Source organism: Dama dama, chromosome 12 (assembly GCF_033118175.1).
Source record: "Dama dama isolate Ldn47 chromosome 12, ASM3311817v1, whole genome shotgun sequence".
NCBI classification, from domain to species: domain Eukaryota; kingdom Metazoa; phylum Chordata; class Mammalia; order Artiodactyla; family Cervidae; genus Dama; species Dama dama.
In genome coordinates, this window is record NC_083692.1 from 76,499,773 (window position 1) to 76,525,840 (window position 26,068).

Here is a 26,068-nt window from a genome sequence, read left to right on the forward strand (position 1 = left end):
TGAATTTTGTCTACTGCTCTGTCTTTCTTGTAGTATAGAAATCTGACAAGAAGTGGGAGCAGGACTCAATAATGGGAAAAAACCAAACAATCATAGCAAACATGACTTTGTATACTTATTTAATATTATAATATTAGTAATACACCCAATCTCTGAACATAGCACTCTAATGAACAAATTTTCCATTATCAGTAAGAACATGATAAATTAGATACTTATCTGCTGTGTTAGCAGAACACAACAACTTAGTTTATATTTCCAAATCTGCCACTCATTAGTTGAGTGATCTAGGGAAAGTGACTTAATAATTTTTATGCTTCAGAATTCTATTTTATTAGCTGCAGGAATGCCACGGCTTTTGGAAATATACCTAGTTTGTTCTACATATAGATCCTCAAATGGATCTGAAGTTGAAACAGTCTGTTTAATTTTGATTATTAATAGAGATACAGTCATGCCCTTTTAAATAGCCCTGTTAGAATAAACACACCATCTACGGCAGATGGGCACCAGCGTGTAATGAAGCACACACACCCTCCATAAACATCGAGGTCACGTCAGTGTATCTCTTCTGTAGCACCCACGTCCATCTCCTCCTTTCCAAACTCTTCGCTACTCTTCTAATTCAGCCATTTGGTGCATATTTCTTGTTTAACTGCAGGGACCTCTTAAGGCTTCTTCCTGGCTTTACTCTCAACTCCTTGAATCTAACTTCTACATGATCATAGAGTTATTATAAAATGTATATATAATCGTATCAGTTCCTGGTCATCGTTGGGTAATAAGGAACCATTAGAAGATATAAAGATCAAATTCTATATTAAGAAATACAAGACAATGTACAGTTTTCGCCTCAATTGCTTCTAGTTTTGTCATTCCCCCTTTTCTACCACATACTCCTTAATGTACATCAACCACTTTAAAATTCTAACCATTTATAGACATATTAAACTCTTTCCTAAATCAGAGCCTTTGCAGATGCTGTCCTCTTTGGCCAGAATGAATTTTCCATGTAATTGTGAAAATGAACATGTGTGTTCAGTATTCATGGTCAGTTCAAGCAGTATTATTTGTTTCTTATCTAAAATCTCATAGGATAATAATTGTAACAGTTTATTATAAATATTCTTCTATCTGGTCCTCTTTTAAAATCGCTTTGACAAGAATATTAGTGAATAAGGGCTATCTTATACATGTATTCTGTGGAGTCATTTCCTACTAAGCATGTTGAGCTTCCTTTTTGTCCATAAACCAAAGCAAAGCCAGGTCTTTTTCTCTTCATTTAGCAAATTTCTACTTTTCACCCCAAGATCTAGAGATAACATACAGTAAATACGATGGTGTGAGTGGGAAAGGGCAGCCTTCTCCAGGGGGTGACTATTCTGTCCCAGTTTACATCCTTCTGTGTAAACTGCAGCAGGGCTCCTGATCTGCATGAAGATCAGGGAACTTTAAAAGCAACCCCAAGTGCTCTCCAGACTCCTTGCTCTTTTAGGATGGGGCAGAAGCCTTCACTAACATAGCATTGCTACATTTGTCTTCATTTTGGTGTCCAAATCCAACATGCCTGAGAAGAAAAAGTTGTCCCAAGAGAGTGCGTTTCAAAACACTTTGTTAACTCATGGTATCTTCATTTTCCAGTGCATCCTAAACTTGCTTCTCTCTCTTTCCATATTATGCAGTAATTCAGATTCAGATTCACTTTTGACTCTGAAAGAAATGTTGAGATTTCTATCCTTCATATATTTTCATGACAATTCTTCAAAGACATTAAAGACCTTATAGTGGGATGGAGAGAGGGCTCCCAAATGATATGCCCACATCCTAATCACAGAAAGTGTGAATGTGACTTATTTGGACAAAGAGACTTTGTAAAAGTAAATAAAGTTAAGGATAGAAAGATAAGGTCAATACAGTACACTAACGCATATATATGGAATTTAGAAAGATGGTAACGATAACCCTATATGCAAACCAGAAAAAGAGACACAGATGTACAGAACAAAATTTTGGACTCTGTGGGAGAATGCGAGGGTAGGATGTTTTGAGAGAACAGCATCGAAACATGTGTATTATCTAGGGTGAAACAGATCACCAGCCCAGGCTGGATGCATGAGACAAGTGCTCGGGGCTGGTGCACTGGGGAGACCCAGAGGAATTGGGTGGAGAGGGAGGTGGGAGGGGGGGATCGGGATGGGGAATACATGTAAATCTATGGCTGATTCATGTCAATGTATGACAAAAACCACTACAATATTGTAAAGTAATTAGCCTCCAACTAATAAAAATAAATGGGGGAAAAAATGAAAGATAAGGTCATCCTGGACTATTCAGGTAGGGCCTAAATCCAGTGACAATTTTTCTTTTAAGAAACACACAGGTGAGAAAGCCTTGTGAGGCCTTCTCAATGGAGGAGGAGGTTGGGGGTATACAGTCACAAGTGAAGGAACACTTCGAGTCACCTAAAGCTAGAAGAGGCACTGAAGAATTCCCTTCCAGAACATTCAGAAGGAGTATGTTTCTGTTGACACCTTGTCTCAGACTTCTGGCCTCCAAATTGATTTAGTCGCTAAGACTCTTGCAGCCCCATGGACTGAAGCCCACCAGGCTCCTCTGTCCATGGGATTTTCCAGGTGAGAATACTGAGTGGGTTGCTGTTTCCTTATCCAGGGGATCCTCCCAACCCAGAGATCAAACCCAGGCCTCCTGCACTGCAGGCAGATTCTTCATCAACTGAGCTACCAAGGAAGCCCTTCCAGATTGTAAGGGAACCATTTTTTTTCTTTAAGAGCCATCAAATCTGTGATAAATTGTTATGACAGACTGGAGTTTTAACACAATCTTCCAAAAGCAACATTTCTAAATAGCTACAAGTAACTCCTGATTACAGTCATGGAAGGGTGTTTTTAAACTGATCTCTGGAATATTTTGAGTTCAAACTCTCACACATGCAGACACATCCATTTATTTATTATACTACAAATGCTTGAGTATCTACTATTTATCAGGTATTCAAGTAGTTTCTGGGAACATGGTGATGTTAATATACAAACACTTATTAAGTGCATACCTCATATCTAGGCCTTTAATTGTGACACCAAACAGGCAAAGTTCCTTGTTCTTATAGACCCTACATTGCAGAGAATCACCACTCAGTGGGACTTTATGAGATGGTGGAAACACCCTATATCTGCACTATTCAATAGCCTCTGGTCAGGTGTGGGTACTTAGCCCTTGTTATATGGCCAGTATGATTGAGGAACTAAAATTTTAATATTATTTAAGTTCAATTAATGTAAATTTAAGTAGCCTCATGTGGCTAGTAGCTGCTATATAGAACAGCTCAGTTCTTGAAGGTGATACAATACACACTCTCTAGATCTTGAGGCCAGTCCCTTCATTTAACAGATCATACTATGGGCTGGTAAGTGCTGTGATAAGTGACAAATTCTGTGGAGCCATACAATTGTATTCTATCTGAGAGTTTTGCTTAAGGAAGTCTTAGAGAAAGTCATATCTGATAGATAAGGCTTCCTGTCAAATTATACTGATTTTAAAAAATCACTGGTATGTGGTAAAATAACACAGTGGGACAATAAATAAGAGCTCCAAATTGTATAATTCACAACCAGGGTAATCTGTAAGACAACAGAAAAATAGGTACTTATTATCTTCCATTTCAAGATCTTAGGTCATCTAACAATAAATTTTGAGTCTTTGCAATACCTCTTCAACTGTCTCTGATCTAATACATTCCATTAGTACATGCAGAGACACACATGTATGATTCTGATGAAACTGGAAATGCAAAATGAAACGTTTATTTTCTCCTGATGTCCTCAGTTCAGTTCAGTTCAGTTCAGTTGCTCAGTCATGTCTGACTCTTTGTGACCCCATGGACTGCAGCACGCTGGTCTTCCCTGTCCATCACCAACACCTGGAGCTTACTCAAACTCAAGTCCATTGAGTTGGTGATGCCATCCAACCATCTCATCCTCTGTCATCCCCTTCTCTTCCCACCTTCAATCTTTCCCAGCATCAGGGTCTTTTCCAGTGAGTCAGTTCTTCGAATCAGGTAGCCAAAGTATTGGAGTTTCAGCTGCAGTATCAGTCCTTCCTATGAACATTCAAGACTGATCTCCTTTAGGATAGGCTGGTTGGATCTCCTTGCAGTCCAAGGGATGCTCAAGAGTCTTCTCCAACACCACAGTTCAAAAGCATCAATTCTTGGGTGCTCAGCTTTCTTTATAGTCTAACACTCACATCCATACATGACTACTGGAAAAATCATAGCTTTGACTACATGGACCTTTGTTGGCAAAGTAATGTCTCTGCTTTTTAATATGCTGTCTAGGTTGGTCATAGCTTTACCTCCAAGGAGCAAACGTCTTTTAATTTCATGGCTGCAGACACCATCTGCAGTGATTCTGGAGCCTCCCCAAATAAAGTCTCTCACTGTTTTCATTATTTCCCCGGATGCCCTAGTTTAAAATTTAAAAAATCCATTTTAAAAGGCAAAATGTTCCTCCCCAAACAATATCAGCGTGAGCAAACTCTTTCTTTTCAAGTTTTGACAAACATATATACCAATTAAATTAGAAAGCATTCTGTGAAGAATTGGTTATAAAGTCAGCAATTTTAGATCCAGCCACAGGGGGGCAGCATCTGCAAACCCGCCCTGCTTTTTTTTTTTTTAAATCTTTTTTTTTTTTTTTTTATTAGTTGGAGGCCAATCACTTCACAACATTTCAGTGGGTTTTGTCATACATTGATATGAATCAGCCATGGATTGCTTTTTAAGATGTGTGAGTAAAATGGGGTAAGTCTGATTGGCTGTCTCAAATTGCAGTCACTCCTTTCGTTTTTCTTTGCAAAAGGCAGTGTCGACCACAGAAACGTATGTGGGGCTGGAAAAGCTTGTACAAGGGAAACGCTTTAGGAGCAGGCAGATTCAGCAACTCTTCCTGACGAGGAAGAGGGAAATGCTGCTCATAGCACCAGTGTTGATCTTATGGATGCAAATATCACGTGAGTTTGGGGTTTCCCTGATTGCTTCCAGAGAATTCTGCACAGCGGAATCTTATCTGCAGGAAACTGTAGGAATGAGATTTTCTGAGAGAGAGCAGGATGTTGAGAAAAACTCAGAAACTAAAAAGTGGAAAGATGGAGGGAGTTGGGCAAGGAGACATGGAAAGAAAGAGAAAAATACACAAGAAGAATGAGAGAGACCGTTGGAGCTGAGAGAATAGACATCTGATTAGACTTTCTCTGACACTTCTCACTGTTTTCTCAACAGAAGTGAACGGACAACAGATGAGTCAAATTCCTCAATTCTTGCGTCTACAAGAAGGAGAGAACTTCACCACGTACTGCAATTCCTCAAGCATTTTATCTACCTTACAGTGGTATAAGCAGAGCCCTGGGGGAAGTCCTGTCCTCTTGATGATATTAGCTAAGGGTGGAGAAGTGAAGACGGAGCAGAGACGGACAGGTCGGTTTGGAGAGACCAAAAAGCACAGCTCCCTGCGCCTCGCTGCTGCCCAGCCCTCAGATGTAGGAACCTACTTCTGTGCGGGGCACAGTGCTCTGGAAGCACCTGCTGTCTGTCCCCAAACCTCACTGTGGGCTCCAGGGGCCGCTCCTCTTCACCTCTTCTCAGAGCAGGGGCCAGAGAAAGCTGAAGTCAAGATATCTATGAAGAAGTTGAATTTTTAATTAAAAAAAAATCCCTGGACTTAGTGTTACTAGATAATTCTACCAATCTTTTGAAGTATTAGCATGAATTATGCACTATTTCTTCCAGAAAAAAAAGAAGAAAAGAATTCCTCACTCACTTTATGAAGCTAGTGTTACCCTGAAATTAAAATCAGACAAAGATCATAACAGAAAACTTCAGAGAAACATATTTCATGAATATAGACATAAAGTTTCTTAAAAATATTAGCAAGTAAAATTCATCTATATAAATAGAGTAATATACCAAGCACAAATGGATTTTTTTCAAGGATGCAAATTACTTCAAATTGGAAATCAGTTGATGAAATTCACCATATTAACAGGATAAAAAAGAAAAATTACATCATATTAATCTATGTAGACTAAACTTTTGCTGGAATTCAACAGTCAACTATGGTGAGGACTTTGAGAAGCACAGGCACAGTGGGGAAGATCCTCGGTAGCGAACAGTGTGCTTACTAACAGAAGACTGTGTATGTTTTCCCAAGACTGGGGACAAGGCAAGCACATCCACTCTCATCACTGTCCTTCAGCACAGTGCTAGACATCAGAGCCAGGCAGTAAAGAAAGTAGGTGTAAAGACAGTCTTGGGCCAGAAAAGACGTCAAACTGCCAGGTAATATGATTATCTGTATAGAAAACCTCACAAAGAATGTACCCCCCAAAACTCTCAGACCTGTTGAGTTCAGCAACACCATAGGAAATAAGATAAATGTATGTAGTCAACTGTATTTCTATATATTAGCGATGGACATGTGGACCTCGAAATTAAAATATAATACCATTTACAATGACTCTGAAAGAGACCCTGAGTGGTCTTTTTTGTACAGAAAACATGTACAGAATTTTTAAGCTGAAAACTACAAAACACTAATGGAAGAAATTAAAGGAGACAGATGGAGAGATGTCATGAGTTTGCAAACTGGATGTTTCAAAGCAGCAAACATGGCAAGTCTCTCCAAATTTACATACACACGTCATAGAACTCCTGCTAAAATCCATCAGGATTTGAAAAACAAACACAGGCAAGACTATTCTAAAATTTATATGAATGGGGAGAGATACTGGAGTAATTTTTAAAACCTTGAAGAAATAAGAAGTCAGAACAATCGGTCAATCTGATTTCAGGCTACAGTTATCAAGGTTATTTGGTACTGGTGCAGGGATAAACACACAGTTCAGTGGAAATGAACAGAGAAAATAGATCCACACAAATATGCCCAACTGACCTTTTCTGGCAAAGTGCCAAATACATTCGATAGAAGAAAGATAACCCTTTCAACAGATAGTGCTGGAGAAAGTTGAAATCCACTGGCAGGAAAAATTAACCTTGATTCAGGTCTCACACTTCATACTTACATTCTTTAAAATGGATCACAGACTTAAATGTAAAATGTTAAATTATAAAAAATTTTAGGACAAAATACAGGGCAAAATTTTGATATGTGTATGGGCCAAGAGTCTTTGGACCTGACAACAAAACAAGTCTATAAAATGTTTTTTTAAATGGCAAACCAGACTTCAAAATTAATATCTTTTGCCCTGCAAAGCAACCCGTAAGAGCATGAAAAGACAAGCCACCAACTGTGAAAAACTGTTATTTGGAAACCATCCATCCCACAAGGAACTAGTACCTAGAATATATAAATAACTCTCAAAGCTAAACAGTATTTAAATAAGGCAGACATTTCACTTAGACCACGGGCAAAGAGCTATTTCATAAAAGAAGGAGGAGGGAGGAACGAGTCAAGGCACTTTCAAAAGATGCAAGTAGCCAGAAATTGCAGAAATGCAATGAAAACCATAGTAAGATATCACTAAGAGCACATTCTAGTGTTTGTGTGGTCGCAGTACAGGGTGGGGGCTTCCCAGGTGGCTGAGACAGTAAAGAGTCTGCCTGCAGTGTGGGAGACCTGGGTTCAATCCCTGGGTCAGGAGGATCCCTTGGAGAAGGGCATGGCAACCCACTCCACTATTATTACCTGGAGAATCACATGGACAGAGGAAGCCGGCTAGCTACAGTTCATAGCATCACAAAGAATCAGACATGGCTAAGCAACTAACACTAGCTGTTATCCCAGAAAGACCATCTTTTCCCCCATAGAACTGCATAGACACCTTTGGAGAAAATCAATTGATGTTGTATACATATGGACCTATTTTTGGATTTGATCCTGCTTATTCATCTTTATTTTATCCTCTTTCCAACAGAACATTCTGTCCTAATTACTGGGGCTTCATATACATTTTGATATCTGGAAATGCAATTCAAACTTTTCTTCTTCTTCAAGGTTTATTTTAGGTCTTTTTGAATTTCCACCAAACTTATATAATTAGCTTCTCAACGTCTACCAAAAAACCTTGCTAGTAGTTGTACTGGGCTTGTGTTGAATTTATGGATTCATTTGGGACAATTTACATCTTGACATATGGCATCTTATGTTATTCCCTTTTATGTAGATCCTGTCTAATTTTTTTTTTTTTTTTGGTAGAGGACTGTATACCTTGTGTTAAATTAATTCCCACGTATTTAATAAATGAAAGTTAAATTTCACTTTCTATTGATTTCACTAGTATCTAGAAATAAAATTTATATTTGTCTTTAGTGATTATACAGTCAATAATTCCCTTATTAGTTCTAGCTCTTATAATCTGCTTATAGACTCCTTTGCATTTTCTACATGCACCTATGAATAAAAATGGTTTATTTCTCCCTTTTCAGACTTAATACTTATTTCCTTTCCTGGTTTGATGCCAGGTCCTTCAGGAAGACAGTGAATAGGAGCAGTGATAGTCTACCTATCTTGTTCGGGATCCTTTAGAGACTAATACTGATTTTTGATATTTTCATCAATACTCTTTATTAGATTCAGGAATTTCTCTTCCATTTCTGGACTGTTGAAAGTATCCATCACACAGAGGTACTAGCCTTTCATCAAGTCATCTTGATTTTCTGAAAGTATGTTATGGGCATTATTTTGGTTTTCATCAAGCAAAGGAAGATAACCTCACCTCATATGGTCTTAGAGATATAATCCTATAAAATTAAGAACCCCGAAAAGAACCAATAGGCAAGAAAACATTTTTAGATTCCTCTTGGTCATACAGAGTATTTTTTGTTTTTTAGTATTATTTAAAAGAACACTTGGTAGTGGTTTTTATCATCTTCTAAAAACAAAGGCAAAGAACCCAACAAACAAAAATGTACTGGTAATTGCTTTTCTTCTGCTTTTTTCTAATATAATAAACTAATACATCCATACTTACTTTAAGTAATTCATTTTTATTTTTTCTTATATTTTCATTAGAAGTGCTTGTTGGCTTACGTGTGTGTGTGTGTGTGTGTGTGCGTGTGTGTGTGTATGAGATTTGCCACAGAACAGGCTCCTAGTGAATACTTATGAATATTTGTTAAATGAACGAAGAATGATTACCATGACGTTTACTCCCATGTCTTCAATATAATTTTCTTCCATCTTAGATTTTGAATGTTTTTTCCTTTTGTTGAATTTGCCCATAATTATAACCCTTTATTTATCCTGTTAGAGTCTTTTTGTTTAACATGCTTTCCATAAAATTGGGAGATTGTTTTCAGAATAGTGACTCATCACAATTTCTTTCTTTCACTAAATTCATGAATAAAGACTCAACTATTTATTCACGAAACATTCTTGAGTTCCCAGACTGTAACAACCTCTCTTATAAATGTTTGTTTGACTTTTGAAGTAAACTTTAAATATGGGAAGTTTAAAGACAAACGGAAAGATGAAAGAGATGTCAACAATGGAGAATCATAATAGGGGTTTTACTGAAATAAAATGGCCAAAAATAATTTATGTCTAAGAAAACACAGGTGAGTACAAAGGTTTTACAACTAAGATTCTTTTTTTCTTTTGAGCTTTTTATTTTGTCTTGAGGTATAGCCAATGAACAATGTTGTAATAGTTTCAGCTGAACAGTGAAGGGACTCAGGCATACATGTACATGTATCCATTCTTCCCCAAATTCCCCTCCCATTCACGTAATGTTGAGAAGAGTTCCTTGTACTATACAAAAGGTCCTTGTTGGTTATCCATTTTAAATATAGCAGTGTGTACATGACCATCCCAAATTCCCTAACTATCCTTTTCCCCTTATGACAACCATAAGTTTGTCTTCTAAGTCTGTGAGTCTCATTCTGTTTTGTAAGTAAGTTCATTTGTATCATTTCTTTTTAGATCTCACATATAAGGGATGCCTTATGATATTTCTCCTTCTCTGTCTGACTTACTTCACTCAGTATGAAACTCTCTAGGTCCATCCATGTTGCTACAGATGGTATTATTTCATTCTTTTTAATGTCTGAGCAATATTTCATTGTGTATATACACCACATCTTCTTTATACACTCCTCTGTCAATGAAAACAATTAGATTACTTCTTTTACCTTCAAATTTGAGCTTTTCCAAAGGTTGCATGCTCAGTAGTGTTCGAGTTTGGGAAATGCCATAGGCAGAGGAAGCTGGCGGTCTACAGTCCGTGGAATTTCCCAGGTGAGAACACTGGAGAACACTGGATGGAGTGGGTTGTCATTTCCGTCTACGGGGTATCTTCCTGGTCCAGGGATCGAACCCATGTCTCCCACATCTCCTACACTGGCAGGTGGATTCTCACTGCTAAGCCATCTGGGAAGCCCCCTTTTAAAAGATTATACAGTAGTGCTATAGTGCTCAGTCGTGTCCAACTTTTTGAGACCCCATGAACTGTTGTAGACTGCCAGGCTCCTCTGTCCATGGCATTCTTCAGGCAAGAATACTGGAGTGCATTGCCATTTCCTCCTCCAGGGGATCTTCCCCACTCAGAGGCTAAACCTGCATCTCCGGCATCTTCTCCACTGGCAGGCAGACTCTTCACTCCTGAGCCACACCAGTGGGCTTTTGGCCTGGGTTTACTTCTGCAGTTCACTTACTCAGTCACTGGAGGGGGCTGCTTCAACTGAAAACGGTGGTCCTTTCTGGGAGAGGGAAAGGGAAACGTGTTTTCCATTGATGTGCCAAAGAAAAAGGAAAAACGACATACTCCCATTCTCTTTCTCTTTTTTTTTTAATGTTTAAATGTTTATTTTCATGTTAAAAAGGATGAGTTATCCTGTGGTTAGAATACCTTTATGCTGAACAACAAAGTCACTTTTATTTCTGAAATATTTCTAGAAAAAAAAAAAAGAAAGAAAGAAAAAAGGAAATAGAAATCCAAAAGTAAGGAAGAGTAAGATCAAACTGTTCTGGTAGATTCCATCCACAGTCCCAACAGAAGCCATTCCCTCTAAAGGCTGCGTCTCTAATTCAGTGCATTTCGCAATATCAGGTTCTGATGTCTCCCACCATAAATTTAGATATTTCTGAGCAGGATGTCTGTACATTTAAAACCTACAGCTTTGCATGCTTTTATTTGAAAAGGTATTTATTCCAACACACCTTTCAGTGTTTTAGTATATTGCCTATTTTGCACACAAAAAATATCTGCTGTCCGTATTTGAGCATAATTTCTCCTCCACCCATACTGGTCCTTTACATAATGGGTTACACGCGGTGTATTACACATAGTACAGTTTTGAGGGAGGAGATGGTTGTTGGGTTTATAGACCACCTATCTTGCCATTTGCAGAGATTAGAATGGAGAACTGAGGCCATTTTTGAGTTGATGAGAGTAGAAAGATGATGAAGGAAGGATCCAGACGGAACCACCCTCTGTGGTCAGTGGAGCTGAAATGAGTGGTCTTCCCTGACAGAGACTTTACTGTGGTCCCAACATCCCAACACTGGGAAGATGTTACTCTCTTTTGACAGCTTGTACTTTATAACCCCTGGCTGAGGGTCCATGGTCAAGGGTTGCGGGCATCTTAGCTCAACAGCTCAAGTCCTTTCCATGTACCTTCCTGACACTGCTTTCTCTGTTTCCCTCCTCTGATTGTCTTTTCCCTTCCCTATTACTTACGCTTTTATCCCTTCCCTTGACTTTTTCTACCACTTACACCCACCCTACACCCCACCCCGACTTTGTTTGCATTCCTTCCTGTCTTTTCTCTCTGCTTCAACATTCTTGGTGCACAGTGCCTACAAGCATGGGCATAGAGAACATGAGGATTAAAGATCACTCTTCAAGAAGAGTGAGGCGGACACCATCTGAGTCATCAGTTACTATATCAAGAACAGATGCTTTGATAAATGTTTACCTAGGTGGTGGTAGACACATGATTTCAAGGACCTTTACAGGAGCCCAGAACTCCAGGTTGTATAGCTTTAGTCTCTACATTATTAATATTTTCTGTCCTCCAGAGAACATCACTGCCTGCTCTGGAGTTTCACATACATTTTCTGGAATGTGGATGGAAATTTTCATCTCCTTACAACACAGAGCTCAGTACAGTTTTCTGGTATTAATTAATGTTTTCCATAAGCTTCATAGAACACCAGCCGATTTCTTTAAGGAGCCAAATGATAGGACAATGGCTCTAGATATCATTGTGATTGGTGTTCCTTTTAGAGAGCCAGATTTGAAACTTCACAGAGGATGGCAACAGACACTGTGTGAGTTGGGGATGTCTCTCCTTCTTTGGGGGACATGCCTAAAACAGGGCAGGAAGACCTAGACAAGGAACTGCTTGATCATTGGCTGACAGATCCCGGCAACAACACACTGATACCTGCTCTGGTTCTAAGTCTCTACCAGCAGTAGTTGTTTCTGTTCTGTGGAAACAAGCCCAGGAGGAGACACAAGTCTGAGCTGTGAGCCCATGATCCTGGTTTGTTCTTGAAGTATGAGGCTGGTGACTGAAGTAACCGTGTTTCTGACCTTGGGTAAGTGCTCTGTGTCTACAAGGGATGACTTGAGGGCAAAGGGCCATGAAGTGTTATTTGCTCTCTGCTCTCCCTCTGCTCTATTCAGCCTCATAACGATGGAATTGAGAACTGATCATTTGCTAGGTAGTACAAACTTCTACATGACAGGTTAAATCATAGCCATGATCCCAGAAGAGCACTTAGCAGTAACCAGTTTGTAGGAAATCCCTGGGTTTACTGAGCAAAGGACCCATGAGATAAAGGTTATAGAGTCTCAGATTCTTGGCATGTGTCTTTGGTCTCTATATAATAAACACCAATGCTGTTTTGCAGGACACAGATAAAAACAGTGGAATAGGGGAGAGGTCCAGATAGTTATGGGAATGTTGTACACTTGATCCACAGAATTTTTGGTCAGGGGCTAATTTTATTTTCTTGACCTTTTAGGAACTGTGATTAATGCTAAGACCACCCAGCCCAACTCCATGGATTGTGCTGAAGGAGAAAATGTAAACCTGCCTTGTAACCACTCTACCATTGGTGGAAATGACTATATACATTGGTATCGGCAAAATCCCAATCAGAGTCTACAGTATGTCATTCATGGCTTACGAGGCACAGTGAACAGCAGCCTGGCCTCTCTGACCATAGCTTCAGACAGAAAGTCCAGCACCTTTGTCCTGCCCCAGGTCACCCTGAGAGACGCCGCTGTGTACTACTGCGTCCTGAGAGGGGCACAGTGGGCCAGATGGGGCTGCACCTGCGCAGTATCTCTGGTGGGAAGAAGGGGGGACACAGTGGGGGAGCAGTCACGAGAGCAAATCTAGAGTCATCTAGAAGGAGAGTCAGAGAGCAGTAAGAGATGAGGAAAAAGAAGGGAAGGGAAATGAAAGAAGATGGATAAAGAAAAGAAGAAAAAGAGGACACGGAATAAGCACCTAGTTTATTGATGCAGCTGAGAAGAATTTTGAGGGGTCTTAGAATCATAATTTTAGCACAGCAATAAAGTAAGAGGTGTTAATAATTTGTTGTGGCTCCTCCTCATGTCAATCAAATGTTGGTTTTAGTGCACTAGTCCCAACATAAGAAGTGGAAAACATACAAATACTTCTCCTTGTTCCAAAGGTTTCTTTCACTTGGATCCAGGGCCAAGTCTGGATTGTGATGTGTTATAGTTGTTCCACTTACCAGAAACAAACTACTCTTTCTCTGAGAAAAATCTGAAATGTTATTGTTGCTAGTCTAGAACATTCATATTTCCCATGAAGAAGTGTTTTGAAAGAAACAAAAATTAAGTGAATGACAGTGTTTCACTTTCTTGGCAGGTCTGGAAATACCGCTTCTATTAAGAGTTTTCATCATTTTTGATATTCCCTAAGCAGTACATGGGGCTTCCCCTTTGGCTCAGCAGTAAAGAATCTGCCTACTGCAGGAGCTGCAGGAGAGAGACGAGGGTTCGATCCCAGGGTTGGGACGATCCCCTGGAGGAGGGCACGGCAACCCACTCCAGTATTCTTCCCTGGGGGATTCCATGGACACAAGAGCCTGGCGGACTACAGACCCTAGAGTTGCAAAGAGTTGGACATGACTGAAGCGACTTAGCACGCAGGTGTGCAAGCAGCACATGGGGCTTACTCTGGTGGCTCAGTGGTAAAGAATCTGCCTGCCAATGCAGAGGTCACAGGTTCAGTCCCTGACTGGAGAACTGAGATTCCACATGCCTTGGAGCAACCAGGCCTACGTGCTGCTACTATTGAACCATCCTTGAACTGTCCATCTGAATGTTAGTGCCTGCAGATCACTTCACTTTCACTGCAGTGAAAATATACAGGTCCTCATCTTCCATCCCTTTTACCCCCAAATCCACTGACAGAGAATCGATATTATTTACAAAGTCTGAGATAAGAGCACAAACTAAAATTATCTTCATATGGTTTCAAAAACACTTATTGTTCTCTGAAACAGCTTACTAAAATTAGCAAGCAGAATACAAAACTAGTAATCAACAGTTTTAAAAATGTATTTATGATAGAAATTTTCTTTAAAATAATTTATTTCAAAATTATGATGTTTTAATAAAAATAAAACTTACAATTCAGTTTTCAATGTCCAACTAGTGGTTAAGATAACTAAAATTGCTCTTTATGCAGCCCTAGTCTAAAATAAATATATATAACTTTTCAAGTAATCAGCACCATTTTTACAGAATCTATATATATGCATTAATATGTGATATTTGCTTTTCTCTTTCTGACTTACTTCACTTTGGTTAACAGGCTCTAGTTTCATCCACCTCACTAGAACTGTCTCAAATGTTCTTTTTTATGGTTGAGTAATATTCCATTGTATATAGGTACCACAACTTCATCCATTCATCTGTTGATGGACCCTATTTGCAGGACAAAAAAGGAAATGCAGACATAGAGAACAGACTTTGGACACACTAGGGGAAGGAGGGGGTGGGATGAATTGAGAATAGCTTTGAAATGTATACATTACCATATGCAAAAGAGATAGCTAGTGGGAAGTTGCTGTATGATGCAGGGAGCTCAACACGGTGCTCTGTGACAACCTAGAAGAATGGGGGGAAGGTTCAAAGGGAGGGGACGTATGTATACTTATGGCTGATTTGCATCATTGTATGGCAGAAGCCAACACAACATTGTAAAGCAATTATCCTCCAATTAAAAATAAATAAATTTAAAAAATACTGTTTAATATAGCAAAGTGTTCCAGCCAATAGGGGCAACTTCCAATACTGTGCTGATTCATGAGCACCCTTTAGAACCACAAGTGAGAGCATAAGAGAAACAAAAGCTGGATCCTCAGCACTTCTGGGAAAAAGCATTTCGTTATGGAAGAATCTACTACACCCATGCCATGTGAGAGGAAGATGGGGCTATACAGTTAATTTTTGCTTTCTTTACCCTAAAATTCTCCCAAATTCCAAATCAGAGTCTGCCTTCTCCGAAATGTTCTCAGAAAGTATCCCTTAAGTCATAAAATAACGACTTCCCTATTTCCCCCTCTCACCCGCCCCTGGCCAGCACATCCTGAGTTGGTTGCGGTGGGGGGTGGGGCGTCCTGTCCTCCTCACCTGAGCAGGATTGGTTGGGTGAGCTGATTGGCTGCAGGAGCAGGAACGACTTACCTCACTCACTCCCTCAGGGTTTAGTTAAGTGTCTTGCAGTGAAAATGTCCCAACAAGAAGAGGAAGCATCATGGAGAGGCTAGCAGGCGCTGTGCTGGGGCTTCTGTTTGCCCAGGTTTGCTGTGAGTTGGGGCCGCCCCACAGGGAACCTGGAGGAGTGAGGCGCTGCTCTATTGTCGAGGGAGGGAGAGGAGCTGACAAGTCCTGCAGACTGTCTATCCTTCTCATCATGTGGGGAGGGGGGAGCACTTTCAGGGTTTAGTAGGAGTTACAGTGACCCTCACAGTGGCTGTTTCTCTTTCCTCATCAGGTGTGCGAGGGGTGGATGTGGAGCAGAGTCCCCCAGCCCTGAGTCTCCAGGAGGGAGCCAGCTACACGCTTCGGTGTAATTTTTCCACTTCCCCACTGAGTGTGAACTGGTATCTTCAGAACCCTGGGGGCCGCCTCATCCACCTGTTTTACATTCCTTCAGGGACAAAGCAGGATGGAAGATTAAAGGCCACCACAGTCCCTGCAGAACGCCGCAGCTCACTGCACATTTCCTCTCCGCGGACCACAGACGCGGGCACTTACTTCTGTGCTGCGCAGCGCGGTGCTCCCCAGGCACCTGCAGCCTCTACAGGAACCCTCCCGGGGCTCAGCCCCTCCTCCAGCCTCAGTCACACCGTGAGGCCCCCACAGGGCATTTGCAGCGCTTAGTATTCCTTAGGAACATTGGTATAGGTATAACCACAAACGCTTTTTAGCCCGACAGATTTCTGTTGGTCTTTTCCCTTCTCAGTCTATCTCCTTCTACACTAGACCCTCTAACTTGTAACTAAAAATGTAGCTGATAAGAGGACAGAATTAAAATAAATGTTTCCCACAGTATGCCCGACTCTAAAACAGTAAACATTGAAAGCAACGAAATCTCTCCAGTAAAGATATTATCCAGCTTGGTTGGGTGTCTCAAGAACGTTCAGATCTGTCTCACTGCGATGTATCCCAACAGGCAACTGCAAGCACTGGTATCCCATCCTATGAGTGCAGCAAAGTGAACAGAAAAGATTTGCTCAATGTTTAATATGAATTTGACCACTTACAAAATATTTCTTATAGTTCTGGATGCAAAAATCTAAAATCAGTTTCGCTGTCTATAGCCAAGGTCTTGGCAGGGCTGATTCCTTCCAGATTCTCTGAGGAAGAATCTGTTTCCTTTCCTTTTGTAGCTTCTGGAGGCCACTTGGATCCATGGCTCAAGACCCCTTCTTGAATCACTCCAAAAATGGCCATTCAGGTCCTATGCCCAGTTTTTAATCAGACTGTGTTTTTGTTATTGAGGTACATAATATCTTTGTGCATTTTGGATATTGATCCCTTATTGCAAATACCTACTCCCCGTCAATAGTTTGCCTTTTATTTTTGTTGATGGTTTCTTTGCCATGCTTTAGATTTTAATTTGATTCAGTTCAGTTCAGTTCAGTCACTCAGTCGTGTCCAACTCTTTATAACCCCATGAATTGCAGCACACCAGGCCTCTCTGTCCATCACCTACTCCCGGAGTTCACCCAAACTCATGTGCATCGAGTCGGTGATGCCATCCAACCATCTCATCCTCTGTCTTCCCCTTCTCCTCCTGCCCCCAATCCCTCCCAGCATCAGGATCTTTTCCAATGAGTCAACCCTTTGCATGAGGTGGCCAAAGTATTGGAGTTTCAGCCTCAGCATCAGTCCTTCCAAAGAACACCCAGGACTGATCTCCTTTAGGATGGACTGGTTGGATCTCCTTGCAGTCCAAGGGACTCTCAAGAGTCTTCTCCAACACCACAGTTCAAAAGCATCAATTTTTAGGTGCTCAGCTTTCTTCACAGTCCAACTCTCACATCCATACATGACCACTGGAAAAACCATAGCCTTGACCAGATGGACCTTTGTTGGCAAAGTAATGTCTCTGCTTTTTAACATGCTATCTAGGTTGGTCATAACTTTCCTTCCAAGGAGGAAGCGTCTTTTAATTTCATGGCTGCAATCACCATCTGCAGTGATTTTGGAGCCCCCCAAAATAAAGTCTGCCACTGTTTCCACTGTCTCCCCATCTATTTCCCATGAAGTGATGGGACCAGATGCCATGATCTTAGTTTTCTGAATGTTGATTTATGTTAGTTTGATTAGGTCCCTTTTATTTATTTTTCCTTTTGTTGCCCTTGCCTTTGAGACAGAAAAAAAGTATTGCAAAGAGAAATGTCAATGAGCATACTGCCTATATTTTCTTTCTCAAGTTTTAAAAGTTTCAGGTCTTACATTTTGGTGTTTAATCCATTTTGAGTTTATATTTGTATACGTTGTGAGAAAATGTTTTAATTTTAGACTTTTCCCCATTTCAAGAAGCTATATAAAATCATTCAGAGTAATATTTTTACATGGCCACAGAGGGGCAACACTGCTTCAGAGACAATTAACTTTTGTCCCACATACACAGATTCTTCAACTAGCCAGAAAGGATCCTTTAAATATCTATTAAACTTTTATCTCCAACTTTGCTTCAGTTTACATCTCTGAATCTTATATGTAAGTAGGTATCTATCCATCTACCTAAATAGTATCTCTGTATATTTTAGTCTAAAAGTTTGAAAAATATGGCTTTGAAAATTAATATTTCTTTGAACAGCATGTTTTATCCTTTGACATTAAGGCCATATTAGTTTCTCTAATGTAAATTTATAATGTTTTCACCCAGATATATCCCAGACTCCAATCATACTGAGATAATCAGTGCCAGAATTCCCTTACCCCATTCTTTACTAAGAAATATAGTGTAAGTTCCAGTTCAAGCAGCTCCTCCATCAGAACTACTCTGAGTCCAGAAGTGAGCCCATTATAATTTTCTTGGGTCTATCATATAGAAACACATTTCTCTTTAGTAGCTTTTATCTGAATGTACTTGTATTGGGAGTGGGTTGACTGAAGATTGCTACTTCTGTTTCTTTCTTGAATGAGACCCAAGGATGATCATTTTAGGCACTAGTAAATATATATTGAAGACATGCATGGATGAATGAATAAATAAAAAATAAAACACACCAAAAATTCAACAAACAATAAAAAATCCCCTTAGAGAGCTGGAGCAGATGGAATTAGATTGAGGAGTAGGAATGGTTATTATTGTCTCTTGTTGAACTGTGATGATGTTTTTCTTTGATAGTGTCTGAAATGACATCAAATACAGAGAACACAAACTCTTTAAAAAAATGAGCTCTTTAATTTCTGTTTCTATATCCTGATGTGTTGACCTCTAAAGCCAAATTGGTTCTTAACATTTTTGTATTTTACCTGTGAGAATAAGGTGTAACTCAGTATGAGAACTATCAAAATGTTTTATTACTGAATGATCATGGTCCCATATCTTCTGAATTCTGCAGAATTTTCCTAGTTAATATTATCAATTTGGAGACAAAAGATTCTCCAGAACAAATTATTCCAGTGCTTCTCAATTTATTTTCTCCATGCTTATTTTGGAAACATTTTATTTGCCTGATTTATATTTTATAAGAAGTATAAATTGAAATTGATCTAATTATATTTTATTAATTCTTAGGATCATGTAAAGTGTGGAAACCCCGAACGATGGTGTTAAAATGTAAATTCCATCAGGGCAAAAGGACTATGTATCTTTATGTTCTGCTCCATAAACTTTGCTTGTAATGATATATTATGCCCTTTGTGTATCCTCAATACACTTTAATTAGAATTTGTAATAAAAAAGAAATGCTTCCTACATACTAATCTTGTGACTTCATGGGAGTCTCTCTCTTCCCCATTGTAAAATAACACTAGTCCTATTAAAACATCAAACTGTCCTGATACATGATTTTTAACCTTCTAGGAGGGGTAAGGAAAAGGAAGAAGGGGATAGCGTGAGAGAACTTCTCACCTGCACTTTATCCTTGTAGGGGTTCATTTCAGATTCCCAATGAATTTAATTTTCAGTGATTCTAATTTAGCACAGAATGAGAAATACTACTTTTGAGCTAGAGTTTAAGAGAAAGCCCTTGTGAGACGGTGGGGCCTACTGAAAGAATAAAAGCAGGTGTGAACTTAAAGTCAGAGCTCTAGCTGGCTAAGAAGCTCAGAAGAGGAACTGGAGTTGCCCCTGAGCACTGGTGCCAGAAGCAATGGACAAGATCCTGGGAGCATCACTTACGATTCTGTGGCTTCAACTGGGCTGTGAATTGCGGAGGAGAAAACCTAGGATATCTCATTAATTAGGGGGACTGGGAAAACTGGGTTACAAACAAGTTCATGCAGATAGAAACTTTAAGAAATAAGCATATGTCTGTGGAACTGATGGCTTTTTATCTCTTTAAGTGGGGCCGAGTGGTCAACAGGAGGAAAAAAGTGACCAAGAGCAGGTGAAAGAGAGCCCTTAATCTTTGACAGTCCAGGAAGGAGAGATTTCCATTCTGAACTGTAGTTATGAGAATCTTTTTTTTTTTTTTTTTACTACTTCCTATAGTACTGGCAATACCCTTATATAAAGGCCCTGCATTCTTGATAGCCATACATTCGGTTGTGAATTAAATGGAAGAGGGAAGATTCACAGGGAAGTTTTCCTAAATAAGAGTCCCAGACAGCTCTCATTGCACATCACAGCTTCCCAGCCTGGAGACTCAGCACCTACTTCTGTGCAGCAAGCGCACAGTGCTCCCCAGGCACCTGCAGCCTGTACCCAAACCTACAGCCGAGGCTCCAGTCACATCCTCACATGCAGACACATACAATATGTTTGTGCTAAAAAGTCTTAATATATTGAAGAAAACTGACATTATACAGAATTTATTTTTTGACCAAAATGGAAATGATACAGATCAAGTGCAAAGAGATATCTCTAGAAACTCCCAAATATTTGATACATATTTAAATCTTCTAACTTTAAACAAGCCTAAGATCATGGCATCTGGTCCCATCACTTCATGGGAAATAGATGGGGAGACAGTGGAAACAGTGTCAGACTTTAATTTTTTGGGCTCCAAAATCACTGCAGATGGTGATTGCAGCCATGAAATTAAAAGACGCTTCCTCCTTGGAAGGAAAGTTATGACCAACCTAGATAGCATATTAAAAAGCAGAGACATTACTTTGCCAACAAAGGTCCATCTGGTCAAGGCTATGGTTTTTCCAGTGGTCATGTATGGATGTGAGAGTTGGACTGTGAAGAAAGCTGAGCACCTAAAAATTGATGCTTTTGAACTGTGGTGTTGGAGAAGACTCTTGAGAGTCCCTTGGACTGCAAGGAGATCCAACCAGTCCATCCTAAAGGAGATCAGTCCTGGGTGTTCTTTGGAAGAACTGATGCTGAGGCTGAAACTCCAGTACTGTGGCCACCTCATGCAAAGGGTTGACTCATTGGAAAAGACCCTGGTGCTGGGAGGGATTGGGGGCAGGAGGAGAAGGGGACGACAGAGGATGAGATGGTTGGATTGCATCACTGACCCGAGGGACATGGGTTTGAGTAAACTCTGGGAGTTGGTGATGGACAGGGAGGCCTGGTGTGCTGCGATTCATGGGGTCGCAAAGAATCAGACACGACTGAGTGACTGAACTGAACTGAAGTTAAAAAAAAAAAAATTACAATGGATGCTAGAAGATATTTTGAAAGTAAATGTTGGGAGAGCACACGATATATATATGCATGAGATGCAGCTAAAATAACACATAGAAGGAAATTTATCTTTTAAAATATTTATATGAAGAAAAAAGGTTGATAGACTACTCTCAAGGTTTTCAGGAAAAGATGATAGAAAAGCAAATTTAACCCAACATAAACTGAAAGAAGCAAATAAAATGTCCAAATGGTGAAATACAAAGAAAACTATGGAGATAACCATGAAATCAGTCAGTTCAGTCTTTGCGACCCCAAGGACTGTAGCACACCAGGCTTCTCTCTCCATTACCAGCTCCCGGAGCTTGCTCATACTCATGTCTATCAGGATGGTGATGCCATCCAACCGTCTCATCCTCTGCAGTCTCCTTCTCCTCCTGCCTTCAATCTTTCCCAGCAACAGGGTCTTTTCCAATGAGTCAGTTCTTCATATCAGGTGGCCAAAGTATTGGAGCTTCAGCTTCGGGATGAGCCTTTCCAATGAATATTCAGGGCTGATTTCCTTTAGGATGGACTGGTTGGATCTCCTTGCAGTCTAACGGACCCTCAAGAGTCTTCTCCAACACCACAGGTCAAAAACATCAATTCTTTGGCACTCAGATTTCTTGATAGTCCAATTCTCACATCCATACATGACTACTGGGAAAACCATAGCTTTGAATATATGGACCTTTGTCAGCAAAGCAATGTCTCTGCTTTTTAATATGTTGTCTAGGTTGGTCATAGCTTTGCTTCCAAGAAGCAAGCATCTTTTAACTTCATGGCTGCAGTCACCATTCACAGTGACTTTGGAGCCCAAGAAAATAAAGTCTGTCACTGTTTCCACTGTTTCCCCATCTCTTTGCCATGAAATGATGGGACTGGATGCCATGATCTTAGTTTTTTGAATGTTGAGTTTTAAGCCAACTTTTTCATTTTCCTCTTACACTTTCTTCAAGAGGCTTTTTAGTTCCTCTTCACTTTCTGCCATAAGGGTGCTATCATCTGCATATCTGAGGTTATTAATATTTCTCCCAGCAATCTTGATTCCAGCTTGTGCTTCACCCAGTCTGGCAGTTTGCACGATGTACTCTGCATATAAGTTAAATAAGCAGGGTGACAATATGCAGCCTTGACGTTCTCCTTTCTGAACTTGGAACCAGTCTGTTGTTCCATGTCCACTTCTAATTGTTGCTTCTTGACTTGCATACAGATTTCTCAGGAGACAGGTAAGGTGGTCTGGTATTCCCATCTCTTGAATAATTTTCCGCAGTTTGTTGTGATCCACACAGCTTTCGCATAGTCAATAAAGCGGAAATAGATGTTTTTCTGGAATTTTCTTGCTTTTTCTATGATCCAACGGATATTGGCAATTTGATCTCTGGTTTATCTGCCTTTTCTGAATCCAGCTTGAACATCTGGAAGTTCAGAGTTCATATACTGTTGAATCCTGGCTTGGGGAATTTTGAGCAGTACTTTGCTAGTGAGTGAGAAGAGTGCAATCGTGTGGTAGTATGAAAATTCTTTGGCATTGCCTTTCTTTGGGATGCGAATGAAAAGTGACCTTTTCTAGTCCTGTGGCCACTGCTGAGCTTTTCAAATTTGCTGGCATATTGAGTGTAGCACTTTCACAGCATCATCTTTTAGGATTTGAAATGGCTCTACTGGAATTCCATCACCTCCACTAGCTTTGTTTGTAGTGATGCTTCCTAACAAAGGTCCATCTAGTCAAAACTACAGTTTTTCCAGTAGTCTTTATGGATGTGATTGCTGGACTATAAAGAAAAGTGAGTGCCAAAGAATTGATGCTTTGAACTGTGGTGTTGGAGAAGACTCTTGAGAGGATGAGATGGCATCACTGACTTGGTGAACATGAGTTTGAGCAAGCTCTAGGAGTTGGTGATGGACAGAGAAGCCTGACATGCTGCAGTCCATGGGGTCGCAAAGAGTCGACCATGACTGAGGGACTGAACTGAACTGATACATAGTGTGATTCTGCTTAAACAACATTCTCAAAGGGACAAAATATAAAGATAAGAAGGAGATCAGTAATTAGCAGGGTTATAAAGAGTTGCAGGGATGGGGAAGGTATTCAAAGAGGATTTCTTTAGACAGATGAAATGATTTTGTGTCATGATTTTAGTGGTGTTACAAGAACCTATACATATGATAAAATTTCTTAGAGTGATGCATCATAACCTAAGAATGTATATGAGAACTAATTTATAAGGTTATGGTATTTTGAAAGAATTTTATTAATATAAATTTCTTGATAGATATGTAATTATTATATTAATATATATCTATATTATATAATATGATGCTCTGCAAGCCGCTGTGGTCATTCATGATCTCCTCTCCTTAATTACAAATAACTTCAAGTCTGGGCATTCGTTGTTTGTCAGCACTCAGATGTGAAATGGGACAGAAGAGTAGATGTCTCAGATAAATACAAACTCACCTCCCCGCTTCACTCATTCATGAGCTACTTTGATCCATGAACTTGCACTCTTTTAGACCTTGTCTATATTTTCTTTTCTACTTGTTTATTTGTCTTTGGTTCTTTTATATTAACTCATCTATTACAACAATGAAACCAAATGGAAGATTGACAGGTACATTCCACATGAACATGAAACAGTGTACAGAGTTTATTCCCCATCTTCTGTGGTGTTGACAAGTACTATGTGTCTGCAGTGTGCAGATATTAAGTTTTGTAAGAGTGCGTTATAGCATTATGTCACAGAAGGATCTGACATGTTTATCTTAACTTTATTTTATAAAGAGAAATAGTCATGAGCAACAGACAAATGAGACTGAATACTCTGGACCAATGAGACACAAAATGTGCCATGAGGATGATTCCAGGACACATGGTTTAATAAGTACAATTCTACATTTAGAGGCAACGGGATTGAATACCCTGATCCCCCTCAAAGTCTAATACATAAAACTCAATATCAGATTTCAAAAGAATAATATTTTTATTCCTGATACAATGTCATTTAAATATAAACCACTGAATAGACTCTGAAATTCAGATGGACTGATTGTTAAAAATCATTTCATGTTGAAGTAATTTTATTGATTGAAAAACCTAAGTAGAGCCCTGCAACCCAGTAAAAAAGAAAAAGGCAGAGATACATTAATTACTTTGGATAAGATTGCTTTTCACCCAGAAAGCCTAAGATCTGTGAATGCTTTAAAATAGTCACTAGATTCTGGATGGAGAAAAGTAGGCATAGGCCAAATTAATGACCAATCTGTAGATTACAAGAAAGTTTTGTAGGCTATACTAAATTATATCTTAAACAGGATGGCAAAACTATTTTACTGAATCAATGTATGTCAATTTGTTTAACCTTCAGTTTCCCTTAGTTCAAACCTCTAATACTAATTTCTTTCCTCATGCCCCTTTTCAGGATCTGCCAAACTTAATGACCAGGGAAAGACAAGTAGACAAAGCAAAGGTGTGTGGTGAGCCAGACTTCATCTGTACACAGACCACGTGGTCGATGAACATGACACCCTACTTCCTGTCTGAGGGGAGTCACACAGGAGCCCAGGTGCTATGTATATGTGCTGCCAGGCACTCAAAGACACTGAAATCTTAGCTTGAGGCAGAATTAAACAGATTTGTGCAGGGGAATCCATGCCTCATGCCGCTCTCCAGTCTGCTCTGGGTGTTCCTGGCCTTCACCTTCTCTGGTAGGGATGCTCCCAAACACGGGTGCGGTGTTCAGGGTGAAAGGACTGCACACAGGCACGTGGTGTTTCACCGGGACTTGGGGAGGAAAGGAGGACTGGAGAAAAGCAAGTGTTTTATGATTTCAGTTTTGTTTGTAAATATTTGGGTCCAAAATTTCTCTAATTTCTAAAGCATTTTGTTCACTATTTCAGCTCTGTTTTCTTATTTTTTTCCACAGGATCTGGAGTGGCCCAGAAAGTTACTCAAGACCAGCCAGTCATAATCAGTCAAGTGGGGAAGGTAGTCACCCTTAACTGTCAATATGAAACCAGTAGGAATGTGCATGACTACAGCATTTTTTGGTACAAGCAGCTTCCCAGTGGACAGATGACTTACCTCGTTCGTCAGTATTCAGAAGACGGGAATGAAAGGGGTGGCTGCTACTCTGTAAACTTCCAGAAAGCACATAAATCCATCAGCCTCACCATTTCATTCTTAAAACTGGAACACTCTGCAAAGTATTTCTGTGTTCTCTGGGAACTCACAGTGTTTGAAGTAATAGGAAAAGCTGAACAAAAACCCCCGAACTTAATAAGAGAGAGTCCCCCTGCTTCAGGACCCCAGCTGAAATGCATACCTGCAGACCTCAGACACGAAATGATAGTCTTGTGGTTGCTTAATCTGTGATCTGGATCAGAGGAATTAATTCTACATGAAAGCTTCTTCTATGTCATTTCGATTCAGGTGTCCAGAGTAACTTTCTACTAAAACATTCTCCTATTGAATTTTTGAATTTAAATCAATCATACAGAACATGTGCAACCTTGTCTAAAGTTATAAACTAGCTCCATAATAATGTAAAGTGACAGTTTCACTAAAATACACTCATATCACACACCTAGGTCTAGCTATTTGGAATCATCATGGAAATAATTTCCTGAATCCTTTCTTCTTAGACTTACATCACTTAAGATGAAATCAGACAAGCAAAACCACCAGTGGTATGGAATAAGAAGTTAGTTATAAAGATTAGAACTCAGGCAATTGCTAGATTTGGT

General features: G+C 39.7%; 4 gene segments (V, D, J or C); all 4 read left to right on the plus strand.

The window, feature by feature from the left end:
• Window positions 1-4,847: 4,847 nt before the first annotated feature.
• LOC133066943 (T cell receptor alpha variable 25-like) lies at window positions 4,848-5,715 on the plus strand. The segment is given in 2 exon segments: window positions 4,848-5,028; window positions 5,297-5,715. Coding segments are annotated over 2 exon segments (465 nt in total).
• Window positions 5,716-12,469: 6,754 nt separating this feature from the next.
• LOC133066944 (T cell receptor alpha variable 26-1-like) lies at window positions 12,470-13,381 on the plus strand. The segment is given in 2 exon segments: window positions 12,470-12,572; window positions 13,002-13,381. Coding segments are annotated over 2 exon segments (420 nt in total).
• Window positions 13,382-15,760: 2,379 nt separating this feature from the next.
• On the plus strand, window positions 15,761-20,486 carry LOC133066945 (T cell receptor alpha variable 22-like). The segment is given in 3 exon segments: window positions 15,761-15,827; window positions 16,016-16,297; window positions 20,377-20,486. Coding segments are annotated over 3 exon segments (444 nt in total).
• A 4,495-nt stretch (window positions 20,487-24,981) lies between these two features.
• Window positions 24,982-25,697, plus strand: LOC133066946 (T cell receptor delta variable 1-like). The segment is given in 2 exon segments: window positions 24,982-25,030; window positions 25,249-25,697. Coding segments are annotated over 2 exon segments (498 nt in total).
• The last annotated feature ends 371 nt before the right edge of the window (window positions 25,698-26,068 follow it).